The 26,393-nt window shown below is 32.6% G+C and overlaps 3 protein-coding genes across 4 annotated transcripts; all 3 read left to right on the top strand.

Moving 5' to 3' along the window:
* The first annotated feature begins 3,107 nt into the window (after window positions 1-3,107).
* On the top strand, window positions 3,108-8,488 carry LOC118048500 (chlorophyll synthase, chloroplastic). Its single transcript, XM_035058197.2, has 15 exons — window positions 3,108-3,378; window positions 3,484-3,528; window positions 3,657-3,742; window positions 4,412-4,499; window positions 4,717-4,802; window positions 4,901-4,987; window positions 5,071-5,136; window positions 5,214-5,297; window positions 5,473-5,534; window positions 6,078-6,153; window positions 6,241-6,303; window positions 6,422-6,503; window positions 6,858-6,934; window positions 7,606-7,653; window positions 8,074-8,488. Exons 1-15 carry the CDS (start codon window positions 3,273-3,275, stop codon window positions 8,134-8,136), a joined length of 1,119 nt encoding a protein of 372 aa, XP_034914088.1. The 5' UTR covers window positions 3,108-3,272; the 3' UTR covers window positions 8,137-8,488.
* Window positions 8,489-12,854: 4,366 nt separating this feature from the next.
* On the top strand, window positions 12,855-19,391 carry LOC118048279 (ERBB-3 BINDING PROTEIN 1). Its single transcript, XM_035057886.2, has 10 exons — window positions 12,855-13,071; window positions 13,167-13,294; window positions 13,379-13,463; window positions 13,564-13,713; window positions 13,801-13,954; window positions 18,074-18,289; window positions 18,382-18,518; window positions 18,610-18,701; window positions 18,810-18,989; window positions 19,107-19,391. Exons 2-10 carry the CDS (start codon window positions 13,201-13,203, stop codon window positions 19,187-19,189), a joined length of 1,191 nt encoding a protein of 396 aa, XP_034913777.1. The 5' UTR covers window positions 12,855-13,071; window positions 13,167-13,200; the 3' UTR covers window positions 19,190-19,391.
* Window positions 19,392-21,970: 2,579 nt separating this feature from the next.
* LOC118048424 (pyruvate decarboxylase 2) lies at window positions 21,971-25,247 on the top strand. 2 transcript variants are annotated; one of them, XR_012170239.1, is made up of 7 exons: window positions 21,971-22,601; window positions 22,681-22,844; window positions 22,957-23,607; window positions 23,688-23,805; window positions 24,008-24,196; window positions 24,294-24,572; window positions 24,874-25,247. XR_012170239.1 is itself a non-coding variant. In XM_035058085.2 (6 exons), the coding sequence occupies exons 1-6, from the start codon at window positions 22,128-22,130 to the stop codon at window positions 24,462-24,464; spliced, it is 1,767 nt and encodes a 588-aa protein (XP_034913976.1). In that variant the 5' UTR covers window positions 21,971-22,127; the 3' UTR covers window positions 24,465-24,682. The 2 variants fall into 2 exon arrangements, 1 of the variants encoding a protein (XP_034913976.1); XM_035058085.2 differs by lacking the exon at window positions 24,874-25,247 and having other exon boundaries at window positions 24,294-24,682.
* The last annotated feature ends 1,146 nt before the right edge of the window (window positions 25,248-26,393 follow it).

A 26,393-nucleotide genomic window follows, 5' to 3' on the forward strand; every position in this document is an offset into this window, starting at 1 on the left:
ATTTAATCAAAAGTTTTAACTTTTAATTTATCAAAAAAATTACTCTAGCCTTCCTATAGTTCGGTCATTTCACTTTATAATTAATTTTTTTAAAATTACACATTACATCCCGACCTTTGAAAGTATGCAACCCTCAGTTGTTATAAAACAATTAATAAAAAAATATTATTTATTAACAAGATTGTTATTATATTTTAAATAATGACCAAAGAGCTCTTCAAGCCTAAAGATAACAAAAATAATACTAAAAGCCATTTCTTTATTTTTGTAAAGAAGAGTTGTTGCTCAATGTTTCAATATTTACATAAATGCGATGAAGTTTAGTTTTTAACAACCAGCTCTGGCTACAATCAACCATTCTTTACAAAGTAAAAAATATAGCAACCTTCCCACCAACAGACATATCCTTTCCTCTTTTCACCATAATTCTATCAAATAAACCTCCACACAACCAATTTTCACCATAACTCGTCAACAACTCTTTTTTTTTTTCATTATAATTCCATCAAATAAACTTGCCAAAATTCTACAAACCACGTAAGCAAAATTCCACAATATAAACTTATTATGAACATTGCATCATCTACATCAAGTGCTAATAACATACAAAGTTGCTACAACTTGGATAAATTAAGATTAAAGAATAGAAAGTGCATGAAATATAGAAGAAGAGTTGTAGTTAAAATATCATAAATAAAAGCTAGTAAGAACAAGTTATTTTATAAATGTGATGGAAAATTATGCGACAAAACCTTTATTGATTTGTGCGAACATATAAATGGAATTGAATTCACTACGAGAGGAGAATAAAATGATAATAATGTTGAGTGAATAGTAGATAAAGTTATGAAAATAAAAAATGAATTACATAAAATCTATATACAAAATCATAATATATAAGATAGCTTAACAAATGTAAAGTCTTACTAGCTAAATTGGTGTGTACAATACTAATGTTTGTATGAGCTATATTGTTTATATTAAAGAAATACAATATAGTAAATGTATTTTATAATATAGTTAAAATGCATACAAATAAATATCAATTATATCAAAAGTATGCAAATAACAATCTTGGACACAATAAGCATCCACAAATACTTAAACATGTCATACTACTTAACATAACAAAGCACAAATACTTAAACACTCACATAATAAACATAATTAATAATTTCATAAAAATCACAATCATCCACGATATAACATCAATTCATATCTATAACAATAATGTAACATTTAAGAATCACTAGTCTTCAAACACGTAGCTTATTTGGATAGATCATTAAGAGAAAGTACCAGCAACACTTATGTGTTGTCTTTTGAAAAACTTTCATAAACCTTGCAAAGTATATTAATAACAATTAGAGAATACATAGAAAAAAAATGCAAGAATCTAGAAAAAAAATTCAGGTTTTAATTGAAATTTACCTACGAGTCTTATTTAAGTTTGAAAAGTTTACAACAACCTATAAATCTTTTTTTTAGGGTTTTAATCAACTTAAATTATTGATATGGTTTAACTTGTATTCAAATACAAAGGTAGCTAGCTATCTTAACATGTAATTTAAATCAAATTAATCAATTACTGGAAAAAACTTGTTCAATATTTGTATGATGATTTGGTCAAGGTAGAAAGTTGCGTTGACTTATATTGAATGTATCAACTACGACTGCCTAATTCAATCCTAAATTCTAAAGACTAAAGCATCATCTTTTTTCTTTACCATATATCATATCTTTTCCGTATTTATTTGTTTAAAGCCTTCTTTTTAGCAATTATATTTCTTACTATACAAAATCTGTGATCAATACATATTCATCTTTAAAAAATCCAATTAATTTGCTTCCCACTCTTTATGCATATTTAGGAGTCTATTTATCGATTGAACAAAAAAATAAAAAGGAAAATATATTTGTTAATCTTTTGTTAAATCAAGGAAACAAAACCTATAATCTAATGATTTAACAATTACTAAACTTACTCCCAACATATTTTGAAATATCAATTCAAGAAAAGAATTGAAACATATCTTTTGTAGTTGAGTTCTATACGAGAAATCAATCCCAACACCAACATACAAGAAAAGAAGAAGGCGTGTAAAGGAAAATTCTTGTTTGATTTTATCTAAAACGATGGATTTGTGTTTGGTTTTTGCTTCTGAAACCCAAGTCTATTAATTATCTTCTGTAAATTCATAATGCATAGCGAATGGAAGACAAGTTTGCGTGCAATTAGATCATGTTGATTCGACGTCGTTATGAGAGTGCTCCTCGTTTCCATTCTCATGTGCTTCAATATTTCATTTCTTTCTGATCAAGAAGTTTTGGGATTAATTCTGGCGCCGTTCTTTTTATATTATTCACGTAATGAAATTAAGAAATAATTATATAACCATTTTATCATGTTAATATTCACAAATTTATAAACTTCACATAAATAAAAAATTAATTACTACTTTGCAGCAACCCTGTGAGCAAATTAGCCGAATTATTTGAAATAACTACAAAAACTAACTTAAATCTACTAAATCTAACAATTTTTTTTGATAATTTCAGTTATGTTTTTTTTTGTTTGATTTATGTTTGGTAAAGCAATCAAACCAAAACAAATAAAAAAACTCATTATAAATTATAAGCTTAATGCACACTAAAGATCCATTAAATAAAGTTAATAAAAAATAGTAAATTAAAAAGTTCATAAAATAAATTTAACTTATTTAATATTTAAAAATATAAAACCAATTAGTATTCAACATAGCTCAATTCAAAATTTTTTAAAGATTTTGATAAAACAAATTTAATTAATTATTATTTTATAAAAAATTAAACAATTTAAACCAATTAGATCTGGATAAATCTCTCATGGATAAAATTTATTTATTTTTTGTATTTTAAAAGCGTTTTTAAGAGAAATAAATTTTTTATTTACTTTAAATTATTTTTTTATTTATAAATTATTTTAATATATTTTTTAAAAATAATAATCACTCTCAAACAAACTCCGAAATCAGAAGCCGACCATCACACAAAACACTGTCCGAGATTCTTTGGTCGAAACAAGATAGGGTCCCGATCAAGCTCAGAAGTCAAGGAATTAAAAAGCACCACATCACAGACAGACTCACTTGAACTACAACCAACAACACTGTAACCAAACTCCCTCCTTGTTCTTCTTTCCTTGAACCAGAGTATTCTCTTTATCAGCAAAAAACTAATCGCACCCACTTCACTTCTCTAAAAGCTAGCCAGCTTTTGTCATCTTCTGGAAAATGGCCTCCGTACTTAACTCTGCTTTGTCCTTGAATTTATCCAATTTTAAAAGTAAACGAGTTCGAACTCACTCACTCGTCTCTCCGTTTTCTCTTCCTCTAACAAGTGAGGGAATTTTACTAGTTGGTCACTTAGCAAAAGATTTTTAAAAATGACCATTCAACTTCCGCCTGGCCTTTTATTTTTCAACTAATTTATGGTGTTTTTCAGGGCGGAGAGTTACGATAAGAGCAGCAGATACGGATACAAATGAAGGTTTTCTTTCTTTCTTTGGTGTTTTTTTTTTTTAGATTTTGTGATTTAATTTAAGCGAGTGAATAGCGTTTCTCTTTTAAAAGAGGAATTTGAATAATTGTTATTAAGTTTGCGTGTAAAAATTGCAGCGAAACCTCAGGCGCCGGTTAGTGGTGGTGCTGGTGGTTCCAGCTTTAACCAGCTTCTTGGCATTAAAGGAGCTGCTCAAGAAACTGTCAGTACTCGATGCTCTTTTTTTAAAAAAAAAAATTATTTATTGCAAGATTGGATACTAAGGACTTGTTTTTGCGGTTGTATAGTGTTTTTGTAAATATTTGAGTTTTTTTTTTTCCTTCAAATTAATTTTTTTTTATGTGTTTTAAAATTGTTTTAGTGCGTTGTTAATTTTTTTTTTAAATAAAAAAAAATATTGTTGCAAGTGAAAATTACTTTGAAAAATAACCACCACCACATTGCCCAATAGGCTCTAATCTTCAAATTAACTTTTGATATCCATTTTTTTAGTGCTTATTTGGTATTTTAATCGGATGTGCATATGTAAACAGATTATATGATGTATTATCATGTGCTAACTAAAAGGTAGGAGATTTTGATCCTGAGAGGATCTAAATTGAGATTTGGCGTAGAGGACATGTAAAGTTAGTTGAATAAATGTTCCCTTTGAGAATTTATAGTTGATCAATAGACATCCAAGTATAGTTGTTGCAATTGGAAGATTGTAATATAAGTTCTGTTCGGAAGATTTTGGGGCTTAAGCCTAGCTTTTGGGATTTCTTGCTCTCTTCCATTGGCTAATTGTATCTGTAGCTTCGAATGATGTTGCATGAGGGAAGAGTGAAAAAGGTATTATGGAATGAGTTGATTTTGTAATTTTATCCTGCAGAATAAATGGAAGATTCGTCTTCAGCTTACAAAACCTGTTACTTGGCCTCCATTGGTTTGGGGAGTAGTTTGTGGAGCTGCTGCATCAGGTACTCCCTTTCAAAGCAGCACACATTCTAGATTTATGGGTATCTCTAAAATTACGTGCTAAGGGTCTCACCCTTTGTATCATGCCTCTATGGGGTATGTGGATGGCGACCTGTAGATTCTAAATGTTAAATGCTTATTTACATCTTTCATTTTATATTTGAGACAATACCAAATTATGCATCCACTCGCATATGATATAATTTTCTTACTCAACAGGAAACTTTAACTGGACTTTGGAGGATGTTGCTAAATCAATTGTTTGCATGCTTATGTCTGGCCCATTTCTTACTGGCTACACACAGGTACCCTTTCATGCACGTGGAATTGGCTTCTGGAGCTTCACTGAATTTAAATATCCAAACTCAATTTTGCTAGGTTTTCTCACGTTTGACTTTCACAGACGATTAATGATTACTATGACCGAGAGATCGATGCAATTAATGAGCCTTATCGTCCAATTCCATCAGGGGCTATTTCTGAGAATGAGGTCTGCAATATAAGAAAAATATACTTTTATGCAAAAAGCAATGGACAATCATTTCTGTATTCTTGTCTTGCAACTCTCTGTAGGTTATTACCCAAATCTGGGTGCTGCTTCTGGGAGGCCTTGGCTTGGCTGGTCTATTGGATGTGTGGGTACGCAATATAAATGCTTGATACTGCTTTTCTGTGTGTAGTATTATACTGGTTTTTGAATTCTTGTTATTTAACAGGCAGGGCATGACTTTCCGGTAGTTTTTTACCTTGCTTTGGGTGGATCCTTGCTGTCATACATATACTCTGCTCCGCCTTTGAAGGTACACTTTTATTTTGCTCTATCATTGATAAAGGATAGCAGAATATTCAATCATGATTCACGTGAACCATGATTGAAGATTCTGCTATCCATATCAGTCATCAACTCAAACCATCAAACATTTATGTTATGCAAGATGTGATTAAGCGCTGACTTGGTTCCAAATATCATTGTAGCTAAAACAAAATGGATGGATTGGGAATTTCGCCCTTGGAGCAAGTTATATCAGTTTGCCATGGTGTGTAATCTTCGTTATACTGTTCCTCGTAAAATTGAAGCGGACATATTCAAATACTGCCTTGTGTTGTTGAAAATTGCCTTTCAATTTACGCATTCATTCAGTTAACATCTGGAACCCATGAAGAAAAAAGTGTAAAGTATTCTGTGGTTGTCCAAATTGTCCAGACGACACACATGAGGCCAGGAAACATTCGGTGGGCTATGAGTTATGACCAGAAGATTCTTTTGTGCTATTACAAATTGAATCAATAGAAAATGATTTATAACCAGCCTTTTCTCATGAGATTTTACCAATTTTATTCATCATAAAGCATCTGTGGAGAGTGATAAATTGGATGTTACCATGTTGCTTGTTAATGTGTTAAGGAGGACATATGTGCTTGCGGTTTTGTGGCTCTCTATGCATCTCACCAATTTGAAGTTGATAGTGAACAACACCCGTGAAAAATTCTGACTTAATTTTTTCGATGTTATTGAAACTAAAACGCCGTTTTATGAACTACACAGTAAGAAAGCTTTGACTTTAATCTCTTATTGATAGGTGGGCTGGTCAAGCTTTGTTTGGGACCCTTACACCTGACATAATTGTCCTGACACTCTTGTACAGCATAGCTGGGGTATGTTTGACTAAAGTGCCAGGATATGTGAAGTGTTATTTCCTATCTAACCATTGCTAATTCACAGTCCTTGTTCAATATTTTCAGCTAGGTATTGCTATTGTAAACGACTTTAAAAGCATTGAAGGAGATCGGGCACTTGGGCTTCAGGTTAATACAGCCTCTCATACATGCTTGTGATGTGAAGCTCTTGCTTCATCAAATGAATTGTTACTCACCATTGGCTGTCTATTTTGCAACCTTTCATGTGGTAATGCAATTTGAGCAGTCACTACCGGTAGCTTTTGGTGCTGAAACTGCAAAATGGATTTGTGTTGGTGCTATTGACATAACTCAGTTATCTATAGCTGGTATGCTGTTGCTTATACTTTCAGATACCATTTACCTATGATACTGGCGATATCTAACTTTAAAACTTAAAATTGTTGATAATTAATGGAACTATTTTTGCTTCAAACTTAAGAGATTGACCACTATGGATCAAACAAGATAAAAGCTGTGAAGTCTCCATGTTTCTTTTATCCACATGAAATAAAAAATGATTATTAAAGAGTTGTTTTTTTCAAAGAACAGAATCACGAATCTAGAAAACCATAGGAATCTCTGTATTCTGTAGTTTTGATGGAAACAGAGTTGATTTTTATGCATTTCAAATTTATCTTTGTGAAGGCATATCTGATTTCAGTCCTCTTTCATAAATGCAGGTTATTTGCTAGGAGATGGTAAACCCTATTATGCTTTAGCCCTAGTCGGTTTGATAATCCCACAGATTGTTTTCCAGGTGAAGAATACTTCTTGAAATATAATGAGCTTATAGTTTACACAAACTGTTTTGGGTTAACACTTTTCTTTCTCATGATTAATGGTGTGGTTTCAGCGACACCCCAAATGGCATCTAATTGTCATACATTTACCTTTATTCTTCCCGGTTGAATTTCTGCTCCCTTAAGCTGCATTTTACTTTATTTTGAATAACTCTTGCTATATCCATCTCATTTTCTACCACGTCATTGCTTTTCTTTCTTCTCAAATAGCCACACTAGCCTTTTATTTGATGTGGGCTGTTATCTGCTCATCCCACCGACATTCCCCAGCCTGTTTCCAATGCAGTTAAATTATTATGTTCTTCTCTGGAGCCAATCTTAGCTATGTTCAAGGATTTTTTTTTTGTTTTTTTGGTGTGGCGGGGTTTTATACCTTCAACAGAGGTTGTGAAACCCCATTAGGAGTACTGCTTGAAAAGTTTCATCTTTCCGCGTGCATTGTATTTAGGTGACCATATATGATACTATCCTCGTAAACATATTCAACATTACGTTTCAATGAGTAATAATATATTTTCTTTTTCCTTCTCCGAATGATATCTGGCATTTCTCAAAAAGAAACAAGAAATGATAGTTTGTACTGAGAATGAACACTGCTAATTCTCTTGCAAAAATTCATGCATTGCAGTTTCAATACTTCCTGAAGGACCCTGTGAAGTACGATGTTAAATATCAGGTACCACAAATTTATCTTCTTCGAAACTTCTGTTCTTTGAGATTTTCATCAGGTGTGAAGTGGAAATTAACTCGAGAACTGCCTAAATGTAAATGTCTTGCACAACATAAATAGGACAAGATGGACTAGTATTACCTGTAATTTACTAAGAAATAATGTCAGGCCCTCGAATCTCAATCATATAGTGGTCGCATTAAATCACAATTTACAGGAAAATCTATGTGACAAATAACAGGAGTATTTATCACTCGTTGTCTTTTTCAACAGGTAGAACACTAGAACATAACACTCGGTATTTTTAAACAACTGTTTAGTATTTATGGCATCAAACAAATCCATGAGTAGTTTAGCTTCCATATCATGGTGAATTTAGCAATTATAATGCATCGTAGTTCTCACGCTCTGGCATTTGTATCTCAGGCCAGCGCGCAACCTTTTCTTGTGCTTGGTCTGTTGGTGACTGCTTTGGCAACTAGTCACTAATTCTCTTAAATGGGACAATCGCCGCGGTGACTCTGGGTGAAGATGAAGCTGCGGAGGTGAACTATCAAATAGGCTCGCTCTTGCTGCAAAATGATGTCAAAGCCAGCACGGTAGATTTCCTTGTGATCCGCTGTCTGTAAAATAATCGATGGCCTTTGCTTAGCCCTGTAAAAAAAGCCAACATGTCATTATCCAAGGCATGGCTCCTTCGCACAAGAATAGGACTGTTCATCTATGGTCTCCTCACCCTTTTGTCTTTTCTCAACTTGGTTTCTTTTGAGAGTTAGGATTTGAACACAAGGCTTTTGTCGTAAATTTTAATGTTTAATTCTGAGGTCGTTCATTCTTGAAATCTCTCTTTTCACTCTGCGAACGTTCAGGAAATTTCCTCAGAGCTCCAAACCTCATAACGTCCCTTAATTAGCTAAGAGAAAAATCTGGATCGAAATAATGAAAGAGATTACAAAATGAATTATGACTTGTATTTATAACAGGTGATATATAAAGAAACGAAAATAAATTTAATATATTATTACACAAGAAGTTATTCAATTCCTTGATTTGCTTCAAGAAATCTCATGATTTATCTCCATAAATTTCTAAGTTGATTTTTTATAATTTTTTAAAAGTACACTTCTAACAACACTCCCCCGAGACGAGTATGGATTATAACGAAATAATTATCTTGCAATTGATTCCATTATGATATTTTTAATCCTTTATTTTTGAAAAAAAAAAAGGTATATTAGGGCTCAAGCATGTTTCTAAATTAATTTATTTTATTTTAATTTTTAGGGAGATAATGGTTGATTTGAGGGTTATTAAATAGGTTTGTTGAGGATTAGAGTATTTTAGAGGTGTTTTTAAGTGAAAAAAATAGTTAAAAATAAGTTTTTTTTTTTATCAAAAGGGTTTAATGGTCGCAGATCCAAATGCTCTTGGTTATGTAATGGCCGCTAGATTCAAAGCTCTTGGGTCTAGTATAGTCACCATTCCTAAGAGCCTATAAAAAATAAAAAAAATAAAAAATTAATTAGAATTTTCTGTTTAGGATATTTAATGATAGTTTAAATGTTTTTTTAATAAAAAAAATTATAAAAATATTATTTAGGACACTTCAAATGATAGTTTTAATATTATTTTTATATAATAATAATAATGATTTCTATTTATAATACTTTTATGATAGTTTGAAATGTTTTTTTTAGAAAAAATAAAAAACATTTATAAAAAAAATTAATTAGAATTTCTGTTTAGAACACTTTGAGAATAATTTCAATGATTTTTTTAGAATAAATAAAAAAAAAATTATAGAAAAAATTAATTAGTATTTATATTTGGGACACTTCAAAAATAGTTTAAATATTTTTATAATAATAATAATAATAATAAGGATTTTTTAAAGATATTTTAAGGATAGTTTAATTTTTTATATAAAAAATAAAAAATAATAATTAGTATTTCAGTTCAGGATACTTAAGATTATTTTAAATATTTTTTATAACAAATAAAAAAAATTAAATAAAATTAATTAGACATATGGGCGGCAAACCCGATACTCTTGAGTATGTAATAGCTACTAGACCCACAACTCCTGGGTCTGGTATAATCCCACACCCAAGAGCCTATAAAAATAAAAATAAAATAATTAGAATTTTTGTTTAAGTTATTTCAAGAATAGTTTAATTTTTTATATATAAAAATAAAAAATATTTATAAAAAAAATTGATTAGAATTTCTATTTAAAATACTTTAAGGATAATTTAAGTTTTTTTTTTTATATATATAAACAATAGAAAAATATTATAAAACAAAAGTGTATGATGCTTCAATGGTAGTTTAAAATATTTTTTTATAAAAAATAAAAAAATTAATTAGTATTTATATTTAGAATATTTTAAAGGTAATTTAAATGTTTTTATATAATACTTCAAGGTTAAGCTATTGAGTCTAGCTTGATCTTTAAATTTAAAAAATTTGGGTCTGGATTGATCTGTAAAACCCAACTATTTTAAGAATATTATTAGCCTGTTATGAGAATAATAATAATATAAAAAAATAACACTTTCTGGCTTCTGTCATATTTCAAATGGGAGCGACTCTTCCCTTTTTATTGTGCATTAACTAAATAATGATATTCTTAATCACCGGATGCTCAAAATAAATATCCATCTCAAAGTATTTATGCGTTAGAAGTCGTCATGTTTTCTTTTTAACAAGATATTATTTTAACAAAAAAAAACCTCTAACACTGAAAAAACAAGGGTTTCTTCTATTACTTTACTATTTATATAATCAGTGAAGTAATTTTTATATATATATATTAGAACAAATTCGAGTCTCACTCGATCAGTTAGTCATGGGAGACAACCTCGAGATCTCATGTTTATTATTTTAAAATTTAAAATATATAAACATACTATAAGATTGTTTGTCAAATTACCTTACCAATTATTTTTTTTTTCCAAATAGAAACAATGATTTCAACTAAAAATATTGTGTTGACTAAAATAAACAAGAGATGTGTTAATAACAAAAAATATCTGATGAAGAAAATATTTTAAAAAATTATATTTTTTAGTTTAATGATAATGTAAAAAAAAATTAAGATCTATATATATTTTTTTATGATTAAAAACATCTGGGTCTCCCAGCAACGTATTGCGAGCATACAAACTAGTCTTGAGCTAAACAATAAAAATCAATCATCCTCGTTTATAAAGTTACTAGCCATGGGCCTGTGCTTCGCTCGCCACGAGTCCATATTATTTTAGTATAAAAGTGACATCTAGGCGTTGCCTGCACATTTCAAAAAATAAGAAAATGAAATGACTCGACTTATAGCTTTGTCCGGGTTAAATAAATCAGTTTTATTTTAATGGGACGATAAAGAAAATTAGCAATGATAATAATAAAAAAAATAGCACGTTAACTTGAGAGGAAAACCTCTAGAAGTATGTAATTTGATAAAAAAAGATAAAAACTAGTTTGAGTAAATATATAATCTGAACAATAAAAAGCAAGTCAATTCGAATTAACTTATAAAACTCATGAATAAAGTAATAAATCATAATAACTCAACAAATTACTATTTTAAAACCTGACTCTGCAATTTGACTCGTGACCTAGGTGATTCAATACCCAGGATGGATTGTGTGTCAACAAAAATAGGGAAAATATACCTAATATGATTCGATAAAAAACTCAGGTTGACCCACAACCCAATTAGTCTACGGAAAACCCATTAAAAGTTGTTGACCTTTTTATTATTTTTTTTCCCTCAAAATGATGTCATCTCTACATTTTTATAAAATAATAAAAAATTAGTTGATTTAGGTTAATCTGGGACAACTCACCTAGCATGTGATACGAGCTCGTGACTCGGGACCTATCCCAAATTGATTCCCGAGTCAAGTTTAAAAACTACGTGATAAATAACTTTTGAAAACCATGACACATGTGAGTAGACCACAAGTATCATATATAAAAAAAATTGAGAAGTTCAACCCTCAACAAATCAAATGCTGAAAAATAAAATGAGAAAAGAAATTACACGAAAGAATCTAAAATAAAAAATAGCAATTAAAAGAATGATGATAAAGATTCAACATAAAAAAATAAATTAGAGGAGCAAAACATTTTTTTTTATAAGAGGGTTAAATTGAAAATAAAAAAAAATTTATCTAAAAGAAAAAAATAAAAAAATAAGGATCAAATTAGAAAAAACAAAACACTACAGAATTAGATTGAAAATAAAATTAAAAACCACCAAAACCTTAATAAAAGAGCTCAAGAAAAAAATTAGAATGTAAAAGACAAAGGATGGCATTGAAAAACATTATATATGAAAGATTAGAATTGATAATTAATTTGGAAAAAAATAAAATTTTAATAAAAACATAAAAAAAAATAAAAAAATAAAGATTAAAATTGAAATACTAAAAAGTTTCTTTTAAATGTATATATAAAAAATCAATTAATGAGAAATCGCTCAACAGCCATCACCGTATGTCACGCTGGGAGGAAGATGATGCAATGCAAATAGCATTTTATATCACTGGGAGGAGAAGCACGAGACGCTTAAAGTGCATTGGTGCCTTCTAAGTGCTGATACATGCATAATACACACCAATAATTTTTTAAAGTTAATTAATACAAAAAGGACACATATGCCCTTGATTACTCTAATAGCTACAAGAAAATCAACGTAAAAAGACCTAAAGCCTCTGATACTATGGTTTAATTTTTTTGACATCACCGGTATCCTTTTCAGTTCTTTGCACAATAGCAATTGAAAAGACTTATTCACCCCTTCTTGGTAGGTTTATAATTTTTTTGATTTTGAGGATAATTATATCATTTTTATTGTGTTAAAAAGACGGAAAATACAACTATACCCCTGAATAATTTTTTTATAATCAATGCACCATATAGAAATGCTAAAATACCCTATAACACATGGATATTTTTTTAAAATAAAGAAATAATCATTTCACTATTGTAGTAAATAAAAACGTGTTCAGTGAAATTTCCTTCCCTTGAGCTTTATTTTTTTTTCTTTATAACTAAAAGTTATAATAATCAAGGCATGAATCTTGTTTTATTAAAAAATAAAAAATAAAAACTGTTAAGATGCACAGTATCTAAGGGCACATTGGTCAATTAATACAAGGCATAATTATAAACGAAAGAAAGGAAGAAAGAAATAACCCAACTGAGAAGCAAGAGTGTGTGTAGAAAATTCCTATATAATGCAAACGCTGCGGTAAAGACCCAAAACCCTAGCTCTTCACGAACCACCTCACACTATCCTCATCCATTTATACATTACTGCTCTTCTCTCTCTTTCTCTCTCTCCCTCTGCTTTCAAACCAAAAACCCTAGTTAGCTTCCTTATCCCCTTCTCTCCGCCGCCGCCAATTTATTTTCACCACCGTGTGTTCTCTCTTCTCTTATCTTATCCAATCAATTTCTCTTATAGCAATAATAATAAATAAATAAATAATACTAGTATTCTTTTTATGCTGTAGAAGTCAGTGATTGACATAAAAAAGCTCCAATACGATGTCGTCAGACGACGAGAGAGAGGAGAGAGAGTTGGATCTCACATCCCCTGAAGTCGTCACCAAATACAAAAGCGCCGCAGAAATTGTCAACAGTAAGTAATCAACCCCTCCCTCCTTGACAATCTGCTAATTATTTAATATTAATTATTTTTGTTTTGTTTTGGTAATTATTGCAGAGGCATTGCAGTTAGTGATATCAGAATGCAAGCCAAAGGCTAAGATTGTTGATATTTGTGAAAAAGGCGATTCGTTTATAAGAGAGTAAGCACTCGCTAATCCCTATTTCTTTAAATTCATAGCTTTTTTAAGAATTAAATTGATAAAAAATAATAGGTTTTGATTTTTATGTTTGAATGTGTAGGCAAACTGGTAACATGTATAAAAATGTGAAGAAGAAGATTGAAAGGGGAGTTGCTTTTCCAACTTGTGTTTCTGTCAACAACACTATTTGCCATTTTTCTCCACTTGCTAGTGATGAATTGGTCTTGGAAGAAGGAGATATTGTCAAGATGTAAGTTTTCAATCTATGTGAGGCTATCACGTGGTTTGTTTTTTGTATGTTTTATGTTAATGGGTTTTGGCTTTTATTGGCGTGTAGTGATTTGGGCTGTCATATAGATGGATTCATTGCTGTTGTTGGACATACCCATGCTCTTCAGTCAGGGCCAATTACAGGCAGGGCAGCTGATGTTATTGCAGCTGCAAATACTGCTGCTGAAGTTGCCTTGAGGCTTGTAAGGCCTGGAAAGAAGGTAATTTGTTTGTTTGTATCGTGTTAGCTTTTTCTATGTATTTCTTGCATTCCATTCATATGCTGATTGTTCTGTGATGTTTACTTGAGATGGTTATTTGTTTATATAGTGAAATTGAATTGCAAATTTTTAATATGCACTAGCTTTTTCTAAATCATGAAGCAACTTTTAATCTCATCAGTTCTTGATGACTTTTTTTGTTTTGCAATCATATCTTCCTCACATATTGAGGTGACTTATATTGTCACTTGAACAGTTTTTTCTTTCATGCCACTGTGTAATAGCCCTTCTTTTCATGGAGGCTATTCCCTAATGATGAACTGTTTTGATAAGCTATGGACCCACGTCCAGATGAAGCTTTTGTCATAGTTACTCTGACAGGGATGTCTTTTTGTGAACCCAGGATGTGTTATTTTTGTTGCATGGACAATTCATCCTAGAAAGTATTAGGGAAGGCGATTTTATAGTGCTGTGATCATCTTTTATTTGTTCTTTGTATGTTGTGCTAGACAGTGTTGCAAATGGTTTGGCTGCTTCTGTAGTTGCTGCTCATTAGTCTTCAGTAAGGGAGTTGACAAATTCAAAATAGAATGGCTAGAGCATCTGTAAAATTAAGAACTGGAAATATAGGCAACTTTGCCGAGGTGATCATTTGCAAGATGATTTCCTCTTTTCCATGTTGCTGATATTATCATTATTATATGTGGACTGCTTTAGTTTCATGCTTTTGGATAATACCTCATTCTTGCACAGACTAAATTTTACTCTCTTGCAAGTTGATTTCCTCTTTTCCCTTTTAATGACATCATCATGACTGTAATTAGACTGCTTTAGTTTAATGCTTTTGCATCTCACCTCTTACTTGTACAGATTAAATCTTTACTCTTATCTTTACACATTATTTTAGTAGCGTTGTTAGCCTTTGCTTGAGCAAAAATGGAACTTGTAAATTATAAGTAGTTTATCCGTGAAAAATGAAACAAAAACTGGCAACTTTGCCGAGGTGATCGTTTGCTTGTTGATTTCCTCTTTTCCCTGTTGCCTATATTATCACGGCTGTACTTGACTACTTAAGGTTGATGTAATTAGATCATACCTGATTCTTGTATGGACCAACATCTGTACACTCTCAAACACGTTATTTGAGTAGTGCTGTTAGTTTAGCTTAAGCTAAAATGGAACTTGGTATTTGTTTAAATATTATTTTGGTAGTGTTGTTAGCCTTTGCTTGAGCAAAAATGGAACTTGTAAATTATAAGTAGTTTATCCATGAAAAATGAAATAAAAACTGGCAACTTTGCCGAGGTGATCGTTTGCTTGTTGATTTCCTCTTTTCCCTGTTGCCTATAGTATCGCGGCTGTACTTGACTACTTAAGGTTGATATAATTAGATGATACCTGATTCTTGTATGGACCAACATCTGTACACTCTCAAACATGTTATTTGAGTAGTGCTGTTAGTTTAGTTAAGCTAAAATGGAACTTGGTATTTGTATAAACAATATTTTAGTAGCGTTGTTAGCCTTTGCTTGAGCATAAATGGAACTTGTAAATTATAAGTAGTTTATCCGTGAAGAATGAAATAAAAACTGGCAACTTTGCCGAGGTGATCGTTTGCTTGTTGATTTCCTCTTTTCCCTGTTGCCTATAGTATCACGGCTGTACTTGACTACTTAAGGGTGATATAATTAGATCATACCTGATTCTTGTATGGACCAACATCTGTACACTTCAAACACGTTATTTGAGTAGTGCTGCTAGTTTAGCTTAAGCTAAAATGGAACTTGGTATTTGTATAAATATTATTTTAGTAGTGTTGTTAGCCTTTGCTTGAGCAAAAATGGAACTTGTAAATTATAAGTAGTTTATCCGTGAAAAATGAAATAAAAACTGGCAACTTTGCCGAGGTGATCGTTTGCTTGTTGATTTCCTCTTTTCCCTGTTGCCTATAGTATCATGGCTGTACTTGACTACTTAAGGTTGATGTAATTAGATCATACCTGATTCTTGTATGGACCAACATCTGTACACTCTCAAACACGTTATTTAAGTAGTGCTGTTAGTTTAGCTTAAGCTAAAATGGAACTTGGTATTTGTTTAAATATTATTTTAGTAGCGTTGTTAGCCTTTGCTTGAGCAAAAATGGAACTTGTAAATTATAAGTAGTTTATCCATGAAAAATGAAATAAAAACTGGCAACTTTGCCGAGGTGATCGTTTGCTTGTTGATTTCCTCTTTTCCCTGTTGCCTATAGTATCGCGGCTGTACTTGACTACTTAAGGTTGATATAATTAGATGATACCTGATTCTTGTATGGACCAACATCTGTACACTCTTAAACACATTATTTGAGTAGTGTGTTAGTTTAGCTTAAGCTAAAATGGAACTTGGTATTTGTATAAGATTATTAATTAGCAACTTGCTCGTGAAAATAATAAAAGCTGGCAACTTTGCAGAGGTGATCAATTGCCTGTTGATTTCTTCTTTTCCCTGTTAGTCTAGCTTAAAAAAAAAATGGAACATGGTATTTGTACAAAATTATTAATTAGCAACTTGCTCATGAAAATTATAAAAAGCTGGCAACTCTGCCGAGATGATCAATCGCCTATTGAATTCCTCTTTTCCCTGTTGCTGATATGATTCATGGTCCTACTTGATGATTTTTGGATGATCTATGTAGATTATACCCATAACTTGTAATGGACTGCATCCTACTTTTGGTCGGCCCTATATAAGTAGCATTTTTAATAATAATATGGTGCTGGTTCATACTGATTTTTTTGTCAAGTATCTAAACCTCTTGAAATTACCACATTCAGTAGCATTTTTTGCCCAATTGTTTCTTGGTTCTGCAGTTCTTTTTTGATGCGAGTTTTTGGTAAGTAAACACTTCTAGTACTATCCTTCTGTTGATGATCTCTACATGATGAAAACTATAATCAGCTAAGGATTAAGGTCCAATGAAGCATCTTATAGTCATAGTTACACTGATAGAGCATTGTTTTGTTCTTTCTTACTTGAAAAAAAGAGTGCTCATGCACGACTGCTAGTGAACAATTGTGGTGTATCTGCATAACAGTCTGATTAGGAATTACTTGTTCTTTCATTGTTTTTTTTTTTTTTTCAATTTTCTTTACCCTTTTATTACTGTTTTCTTGAAAAATGTCAATTGTCCCTAAATGATGAATAATTTTCAAAAGCTATAGACCAACATTCAAGTGAGGCTTTAGTTGTCATAGTTGCTCTTATAGGGCAACCTTATTTTCCTTTTGTTATTTGTAGTTGTTTTGCATTTAGGCTTTACTTCAAATGGTGAAATAGTGGAGCGGTAGGGCTGGGATCGGGGTCGTCTACAGATTTCATTTGGGTAGAAAAAAACATACATGGACTTTGCTTCATTTATCTGTCATCTAGATTCATGATTAAGGGAAATTGTGCCTTGGTGGCTATGTTGATTGAAATCAATATGAGCTTTGCAAGGCAACTTCGTCGAGTTTATTGATGCTAAATATCAATATACTGCTTTTCCTGTTGCCCATATTGAATATGGTTCCTATTGATTGCATTGGACCTGTTTATTTATTGTCAGTTTACGTTTATCATCTTTAGCCTATATCTTCGCGTGTGTAAGATATCTACCATTGTGGAAATGCACCAGGTTCAACGTGTACAGCTGATTTTTTTAGTCTATCTACCATTGTGGAAATGCACAAGGTTCAACTTGTACAGCTGATTTTTTTAGTCTACTTTTCTTTTGACTGTGGAATATGTTGTTTCCTAATTTTTTCCTTCATAAATTGTAGTGAGATCGTTTTTCTTTTTTTCCTTCTCCTCTGCAATTTTGAGGTTCTTGCTTCATTGTCTCCTCACGTGTTTGGAAAACAGTGTTACATATTCAATGTGATCTGTCTGGATTTTCATTTTTTTTCAAAATTTTAATATAATTTTGATGTAAATATAAAAAGACAGATAATAAAACTGAATTGGATGGGTGAGTTGTGTGGTCAATATCTGCTTCTTATTATTGATTTTGCTGCTGTTGTCACTGTTACTATGTTCTTAATTTTTTCAGCAGCTTTTATTCTATATTTTTGTTCATCGAACTTCCTTTTTCTTCAGAATAAAGATGTAACAGAAGCTATCCAGAAGGTTGCTGCTGCTTATGACTGCAAAATTGTTGAAGGTGTTCTCAGCCACCAATTGAAGCAGTTTGTGATAGATGGAAACAAGGTAATTCTGAGTGTCTCTAATCCCGACACAAGAGTTGATGATGCAGAATTTGAGGAAAACGAAGTGTATGCTGTGGATATTGTCACAAGTACAGGGGATGGCAAGGTAATAATTGAGTGACATGTGAATCAATTTATATGCCATTGTTATTAATTTTGTGCTCTTATATGCTCATTTCTGTTGCTTTGATTTTGCAGCCAAAGCTGTTGGATGAGAAGAATACTACTATATACAAGAGAGCTGTGGACAAGAATTATCACTTGAAAATGAAATCTTCGAGATTTATTTTCAGTGAAATTAATCAGAAATTTCCAATCATGCCATTCACTGCAAGGTTTATATCTTATGTTGTAACTCAACTGTTTGGGAGTCCTTTTTCTCTTTGCCTTTAATTTAGATTCTTGTTTAAATTTTCTTTGTGATAGAGCTCTCGAAGATAAAAGGGCTCGGCTGGGTTTAGTAGAATGTGTGAATCACGATCTTCTGCAGCCCTATCCTGTTCTTCATGAGAAGCCTGGTAAGAGGTGCCTTGTATCTCATTTGTTTCATTGCATCGTGTTTTTTTTTCCTAGTGATTCCTTATTGCTATAATATTTATTTGAGGCTTTGGTTGGTAACATTGCAGGTGATTATGTTGCTCATATCAAGTTTACAGTACTGCTAATGCCAAATGGATCAGATCGGATCACTTCACATTCACTGCAAGAATTGCAGCCTAGCAAGACGATAGATGATCCTGAAATCAAGGCCTGGTTAGCTTTGGGTACAAAGACAAAGAAGAAGGGTGGTGGGAAGAAGAAGAAAGGTAAAATGGGTGAATTAACATTAAAAAAAAAAGCCTTTGGGCACATGAAACTTATCATTTTATCTGCAGAGCATGGTTATTATTGATGTGTGATCTCTGCATTCTTGAATGTTGCAGCTAAGAAGTCTGGTGAAAAAGCTGAGTCAACAGAAGCTGAACCCGTCGATGCAACAACAAATGGGGCTGCTGCGCAAGAATGAATCTTCATATAGATTTTGCCCATTTGTCAAGTTTTGGAACTCTATTCACCTTCTTGTATCTGGTTGGTTGAGAAATTTTTTAATATAGTGTCCAGACATTGATCCTAATTGGATTTTCCTTGCATACGCGTTCTCATGACGATCCATATCCTGTACCTTCCCCCATTTTAAAAGTTCAGACGGCAAAAGGTTTTCTTCATTATACTATGTCTAGTATTAAACTAGTTTGCATGCCCATGTTTCCAAAATTTGTTCGAATTTTAAAGAGATGTTTCATTTTAAAAAATGATTGTTTTAAAAATTCTGTGAAGGTAATTTTTCATTTCCAAAAAAAAAAAAATCGTTTTGGGGAGAATTGGGTCGATAAATATAGTCACTTATCTGAATCAATGAAGATATATTATCTTTTTTTCAATTTTTGTTGTCTAATTATTGAATAATAGTTGTTTTTAGTTTTATTTTATGATTGTTAACGTTAACAAAATTATAAATGTGACTATTGTTTTCAAAATTATTTGAAAGTGTTAAAAACAAAAAACTATTTCAATCTAATTTTTATAAAAAAATTATTATTAGTATTATTACTTTCTTATCATGGTAATGAAAAAAGAATTATTAAAATTTAAATAAAAATTATAATATTAATTAAAAATGAAGTCAACTAAAAAGCGAATGAATTGCAGGATATATATATATATATATATATATATATATTTTTTTTTTTTAAGTGTCAAATAAAGTGCAAGTGGGTCTAAATACAAGGCCGGCACATTATACCTTGCTTTAATTTTTTTTTATTCCTTTTTTTTTTTAAATAAATTAAATCAGATCACATATTCCTTTACCGTAGAAGAATGACATGTTTATTTTATTTTTTTGCAGTCAAAATAGATGAAATGGGATAGAAAAGAGATTTTTTTTTTATTATTTTTATTTTTCTAACAACTTATTTTCAACCAGTTTTGATCAAAAACATATGAAAAACACCCAATAAATATCAATAAATCAAAAAGTCAAATTGAGATTACAATTTTTTTCAAGCCTTAATCTTTTATTTTTGTTTGCAATATAAGGATAAAAAACTATCACCATCAAATTCTTATTGTCGAATGAAATATTTTGACACAAAACTTAACATTTTGGTTGTTAGAATTGTGAAAACCAAATACTCTCTTTGTCAGGAATGGTGCTTGTTTTTTTTAATTGTAATTTTCAAAATAGACTGATTTCAGCAGTAATATTGTATTTTTTAAGATCTTGGTGACTTGTAGTAAGAAAATGAGATGCTGAGTATTTAAATCCTACATGAGAAATGCTAGAAGTCTGAACATTATTATCTTTGGCCTGACTTCCATTTTTGTGTCTAGTCAAATGTGGTGAAGCTGTTCTCGGTTTATGTTGCATATGAAACATGAATATTAATTATGCAATTGTCACGTGTTCTCTCGTGATCTGCCATGCATGAAGCAAGTGAATTCTTGAGTGTGGGTTTGTAATATCTGGCGTGATGCGTTGATTTTTATTAGATTGCAAAACTTTCAAGTGGACTGTTGAAGAGGTGGCAGAAAGTCAGGGAAAGAAAGAGGAGACTAAAGATGCTGCCGATGCTGCAGGACTCCTTGAGAAGTTGAGTGCTGGGGATGGTAGAACCGAAGAAAAAGAAAAGCAAGCCAAAGAGGTTAGCCAAACCGTAGCTGATAAAGCAAAGGAAGATGGAGAGAAGGAGGACGAGCCTGCTGCATCTCCATAGCGCGTTCACATGCACTTGGGTCTTTTCAAGTTATTGGTCCAAGTTTTTGCCCCACAGGTTTAGACGATAATTAATAGATTTTTAGTCTTAGGACCCTTTTTGTTGGAAAAAGCCTTGGTACATAGTCTGAACGACACAGTGAGTGCTTCATCTGTGGCCTCTCTTGTTTCACTTCTCTAAATTGAGTTTTCATCTATGTTTTCTGATGTTTAAATTTAGAGGTCCTACCTATATAAACTGATGCTTGTATTTGACCTTGCTATTTTGCGGGTCAGATTATTTTTCTTAATGCAAAAGGAATATATAGGCATTGCTAACTTGACTAATATTGGATGCTGGTTTTTGAAATATTGACACATGGATTTCTTTCTGAAATATTGGATTAATTTTTTTTGGATGAATTTTTTTTTTGAAATATTGGATGATTTTTTTTTGAAATATTAAAATGATAATATAAAAAATTGACTTAAATTAATTTTTGTTAATTAATTAAACTCTTGATTCAGGCTATAAAATTATAATAATTTTATAAAAAATAAATTGAAATAAATTATATTTTTAATTATGTGTGCGTGGTGGTTTTTTTTTTTTTTTTTTTTGTATCAAATAACAATTTTTTTCATTAAATAACAAAAAAAGGTTAGGCACTTGAGACTAAAATAAAAAATAAAAGAAGCAAGCTTAATTTTTTAAATTAAGGAGTTATTTAAATAACAAATGATGAATTATTATTATTATTATTATTTAAGTTTAAAGGACTAAAAATGCATAAAAAAACAAGTTAGGTACATGGGACTGAAATAATAAAAGCATGGTTAAATACTTAAATTTGTTGTCAGTTAAATAAAAAAAATAAAGGAAAGTCCAGGGGAAAATTCATTGAAAACCAGAAAGACGAAAAGGTAAGGTGCTTGGGCCTCCCAGCGAAGACCCAACGTTTAGGCCTCAATAGAAAAAAGCCCAGGCCCCAGTTCTTGGGTATTCTTTCAACAGAAACACCGAACTTCATTCAAAACAAATTTTGACTTTAAATTCTTCAAACAAAAAAAACTTCATGTTGTTTCTTCTTCCTTCAGACACTTGTCTATTTATTTCTCTCCCACTATGCCATTGTAATTCCACCAAAAACAGAAACGAGTGGACACCAAGATAGGATCTCTTAACACTTGCAAACCAACAAGCGACGACATGATCAACCCAACTAACGCCACCGTATCAACCGTCCGAAACTCAGTCTCATCCACCATTATCAACCCATCCCAGTCAACACTGGGTCGCCACCTCGCTCGCCGACTCGTCCAAATCGGTGTCACTGACGTTTTCTCTGTCCCTGGTGACTTCAATCTCACCCTCCTTGATCACTTGATCGCCGAGCCTGGGCTCAACCTTATCGGTTGCTGTAACGAGCTCAACGCGGGCTATGCTGCTGATGGATACGCACGGTCGCGTGGTGTTGGCGCGTGTGTTGTCACGTTCACTGTTGGTGGACTCAGTGTGCTAAATGCTATTGCTGGTGCTAATAGTGAGAATTTGCCTGTCATATGCATTGTTGGCGGGCCCAACTCGAATGATTATGGGACTAACAGGATTTTACACCATACCATTGGCTTGCCTGATTTTAGCCAGGAACTAAGATGTTTCCAGACCGTTACTTGCTATCAGGTGATTGGAAATTGCTATTGGTTTTTTCTATTAACAAGTTAATTATATCGATTAATGGTATGTGGGGGTTTGTTGATAGGCCGTGGTGAATAACTTGGAGGACGCACATGAGCAGATAGATACTGCTATTTCAACTGCTTTGAAAGAAAACAAGCCTGTTTACATCAGTGTTAGCTGTAACTTGTCAGCAATCCCTCATCCTACTTTTAGTCGCGAGCCAGTTCCATTTTCGCTCTCCCCCAAGTACTTTTTTTTTTTTTTTGGATTCTTGATTGATCCTTGCTTTTAAATTTCTTTGGTCATTAGCCAAAATCATGGTGATTAGACACTTGTTCTATTAATTTTTCTTGTACAGAATGAGTAATGAATTGGGCTTAGAGGCTGCGGTGGAAGCGGCTGCCGAGTTCTTGAACAAGGCAGTGAAACCTGTTTTGGTGGGTGGCCCTAAACTAAGACCTGCACATGCAAGTGAGGCATTTGTGGAGTTAGCTGATGCATGTGGTTATGCGCTCGCTATTATGCCATCGGCTAAGGGGCTTGTGCCAGAGCATCATCCACGTTTCGTTGGGACTTATTGGGGTGCAGTGAGCTCTGCATTCTGTGCTGAGATTGTGGAGTCCGCGGATGCTTACTTGTTTGCCGGGCCTATTTTCAATGATTATAGCTCCGTTGGGTATTCTCTTCTTCTCAAGAAGGAGAAGGCGATTATCGTGCAGCCTGATCTTGTGGTGATTGCAAATGGACCTGCATTTGGCTGTGTTCTGATGAAAGATTTCTTCGTGGCTCTTGCGAAGAAGATCAAGCCCAACACCACTGCTTATGATAATTACCGAAGAATATTTGTTCCTGAGGGGGAACCATTGAGAAATGCACCCCAAGAACCTTTGAGGGTTAATGTTCTGTTCCAACATATACAGAAGATGCTGTCTAGTGAAACTGCTGTGATTGCTGAGACTGGAGACTCATGGTTTAACTGCCAGAAGCTGAAATTGCCAAGGGGATGCGGGTAAGCAATTGAGAGTTTGATATACGATGTCATGGCTGTTTAATTTGAGTTGAAAGATATAATATTGTTTGGATTTGTAGGTATGAGTTCCAAATGCAGTATGGATCAATTGGTTGGTCAGTTGGTGCTACTCTTGGGTATGCTCAGGCTGTGCCAGAGAAGCGTGTGATTGCTTGCATAGGTGATGGTAGCTTTCAGGTAGACAACCAGTTACACTACACTGAACTTTGTGTTCTACTCCATGGCTGACATTTCAGATTTTGACATATTCAAGTCCTCATCTATCCATGAAATCATTATTTGTAGTTTGTGAAAAAAAAATGGTTATGAATTACATATGCTTTTTTCTTCTGAAATTTTATATTTAATCCATTACTTATGCTCTTTGAATTTCTTACAGGTAACTGCTCAAGATGTGTCTACAATGCTACGATGTAGACAGAAGACCATCATCTTCCTCATCAACAATGGTGGATACACAATTGAAGTCGAGATCCATGACGGTCCTTATAATGTGATTAAGAACTGGAACTACACTAGCTTGGTTGATGCCATCCACAATGGTGAAGGCAAGTGCTGGACAGCCAAGGTGAGCTTGTAACTAAGTAGTTCATTTGCTTCAATGCATGAATATCAATGTAGTAAAATCAAGCATCTGACATCATTTTCTGAACTTGACATTTCAGGTGTTCTGTGAGGAAGAGCTGGTTGAAGCGATTGAGACAGCAACAGGACCGGAGAAGGATAGCTTGTGCTTCATTGAGGTTATTGTTCACAAGGATGATACCAGTAAAGAACTGTTGGAATGGGGCTCTAGGGTCTCTGCTGCCAATAGCCGCCAACCAAACCCTCAGTAGACTTTGAACCTGTTTGGGAATGCAACCAATTCCCAAACGAAGCCTTCAGCCACAATGGCAAATATGTGATGCTATGGCGTGATGTTTATTGTTTCCTTGAGTACTAGAGTTTGTGATCTTTATCTACTCTGTTGATTTCGGTGTTTATTCTCTTTCAATTAAACTGTCTATTACAGCATCTAATGCCTCATTTCTATTTAATGTTTTCCTTTTGACAAGTTCTCTCCTTTTCATCTTTCTTGTCTCTATGTGATTGCCTTGACAAGTTAGAGAGAGAGAGAGGGAGAGAAAGCAAGAGGCATGAAATAAACATAAATGAACATGCCCTGCACCTTTCAGAAACTGTAGATTGTGGATCGTGGACCATACACCTTGCCCGCTGCTGATGCAAACACCCTCTAAAATGCAGGTGATGATGGAACTTAGAACTTGAAAGGATCATATTTACAACCCTTCATTTTTACCAGTTGTTGGTCTCACTGCAGCAGAGATGGAGTAACTCAGAAGGGATTTTCTTTTTCCTGGCCTGGGTTGAAAGGGGACTTCTGAAAGCATCGTGATGCAACGTATCCTGGACAGAACTTGGCCTGTCAAAATTGAAGTCGGAGATGACAAGTTCTTTTGCTACTTTGTTAGTAATCTTGGTCAAAGTTGTATCATTTTTACTAGTGAAATGGTTTCCCGATCAGGCAACATATGCCCCCAATCCGCTATCTGATAGAATCATCCATGTTCATTAGCAATATCATAATAATGAGTAATGTTGCTTTAGAACATCTTAAATTCCCTCGAAATTCTTTGACGGAGTGAACGAGTGATTTTATCACTGGACCAACACTATGTTGTGATAAAATCAACATTTTTGCGAAAATACTAAAATCCAAACGCTCAATTCTGAGGCGAGGAGTGTCTCCCGTCCGAGGAATGCAATTTTTTTCCTCAACAATTCGGCCTGTCAGGATGGATATCTGATCCACGTTAGTGGGCAGAAGAAAGTGGCATCAGCAAAACCTAATTCCGGTACCCTCCGTGGATATTATTGGTCAAATTTCAAGTTACTTTGCCAGAATTAAGAATACTAAATCTCCTAGTCGTAGTATGAACTAATCTAAAATTTTCATTGGATCATAAATATAACTTAAAAAATCACTTTGGTATCTGAAGTTTTACACTTTTACTTTTCAATCTACAAATATCATTTTCGTCATATTTCAATATTTGTGTTATGAAGATGAGAGAGGAAGACACTTGAAAATAGAAGGAAAGAGAGAATTCATCAGGCCATAAAAAAAATTAATCTTAATATTAATGAGTTCAACTTAGAGCAGAGAGTCTTGTGATAGTAATTTTGCCCATCAACCATGTAAAAAAAATGAACCCACTCATAAAGCTTTTTTAAATTTGATATGATTTATAGTTTTTAGGATGATTTTAGGGTTAGAAATGGAGTAATTTAGGCTTTAAGATATTTTAAAGGTGTTTTCTATGCAAAATAAATTAAAAATTCAGCTTTGATTGAAAAATTATTGCAACAGATAATATTTGTCTTAATCTTTTTAAATATTGAGCGAATGACCAATATAACAAAAATAGAAGTGCTTGGTAAGCAGGCTTGACATTCTAGGCATAAAAAACTTTGTTTTTAGAATTTGCAATGAAGTTATATTTAAATTAATAATTGCAATTCTATTAAAAAATTATTCGATTATGTCATTTAAAAAAAAAACAAGATTAAAGCTTTTATGGTTATTTTTTATGGCCTGATATATAATTGGGCCATGCTGACCCCATAGAGTTGAGTCTTGCTGCTTAGCATGACCCAATAGTATTGAGTTCGGCTGCTCAACCAAATCCAGTAGCTTTTGGATTTCTTGGTTGTCAAACCCAATAATATTGGTTCTGGTTTGGCAATTAGACTCAAAACTCTTA

Source organism: Populus alba, chromosome 6 (genome assembly GCF_005239225.2).
Source record: "Populus alba chromosome 6, ASM523922v2, whole genome shotgun sequence".
NCBI lineage: Eukaryota > Viridiplantae > Streptophyta > Magnoliopsida > Malpighiales > Salicaceae > Populus > Populus alba.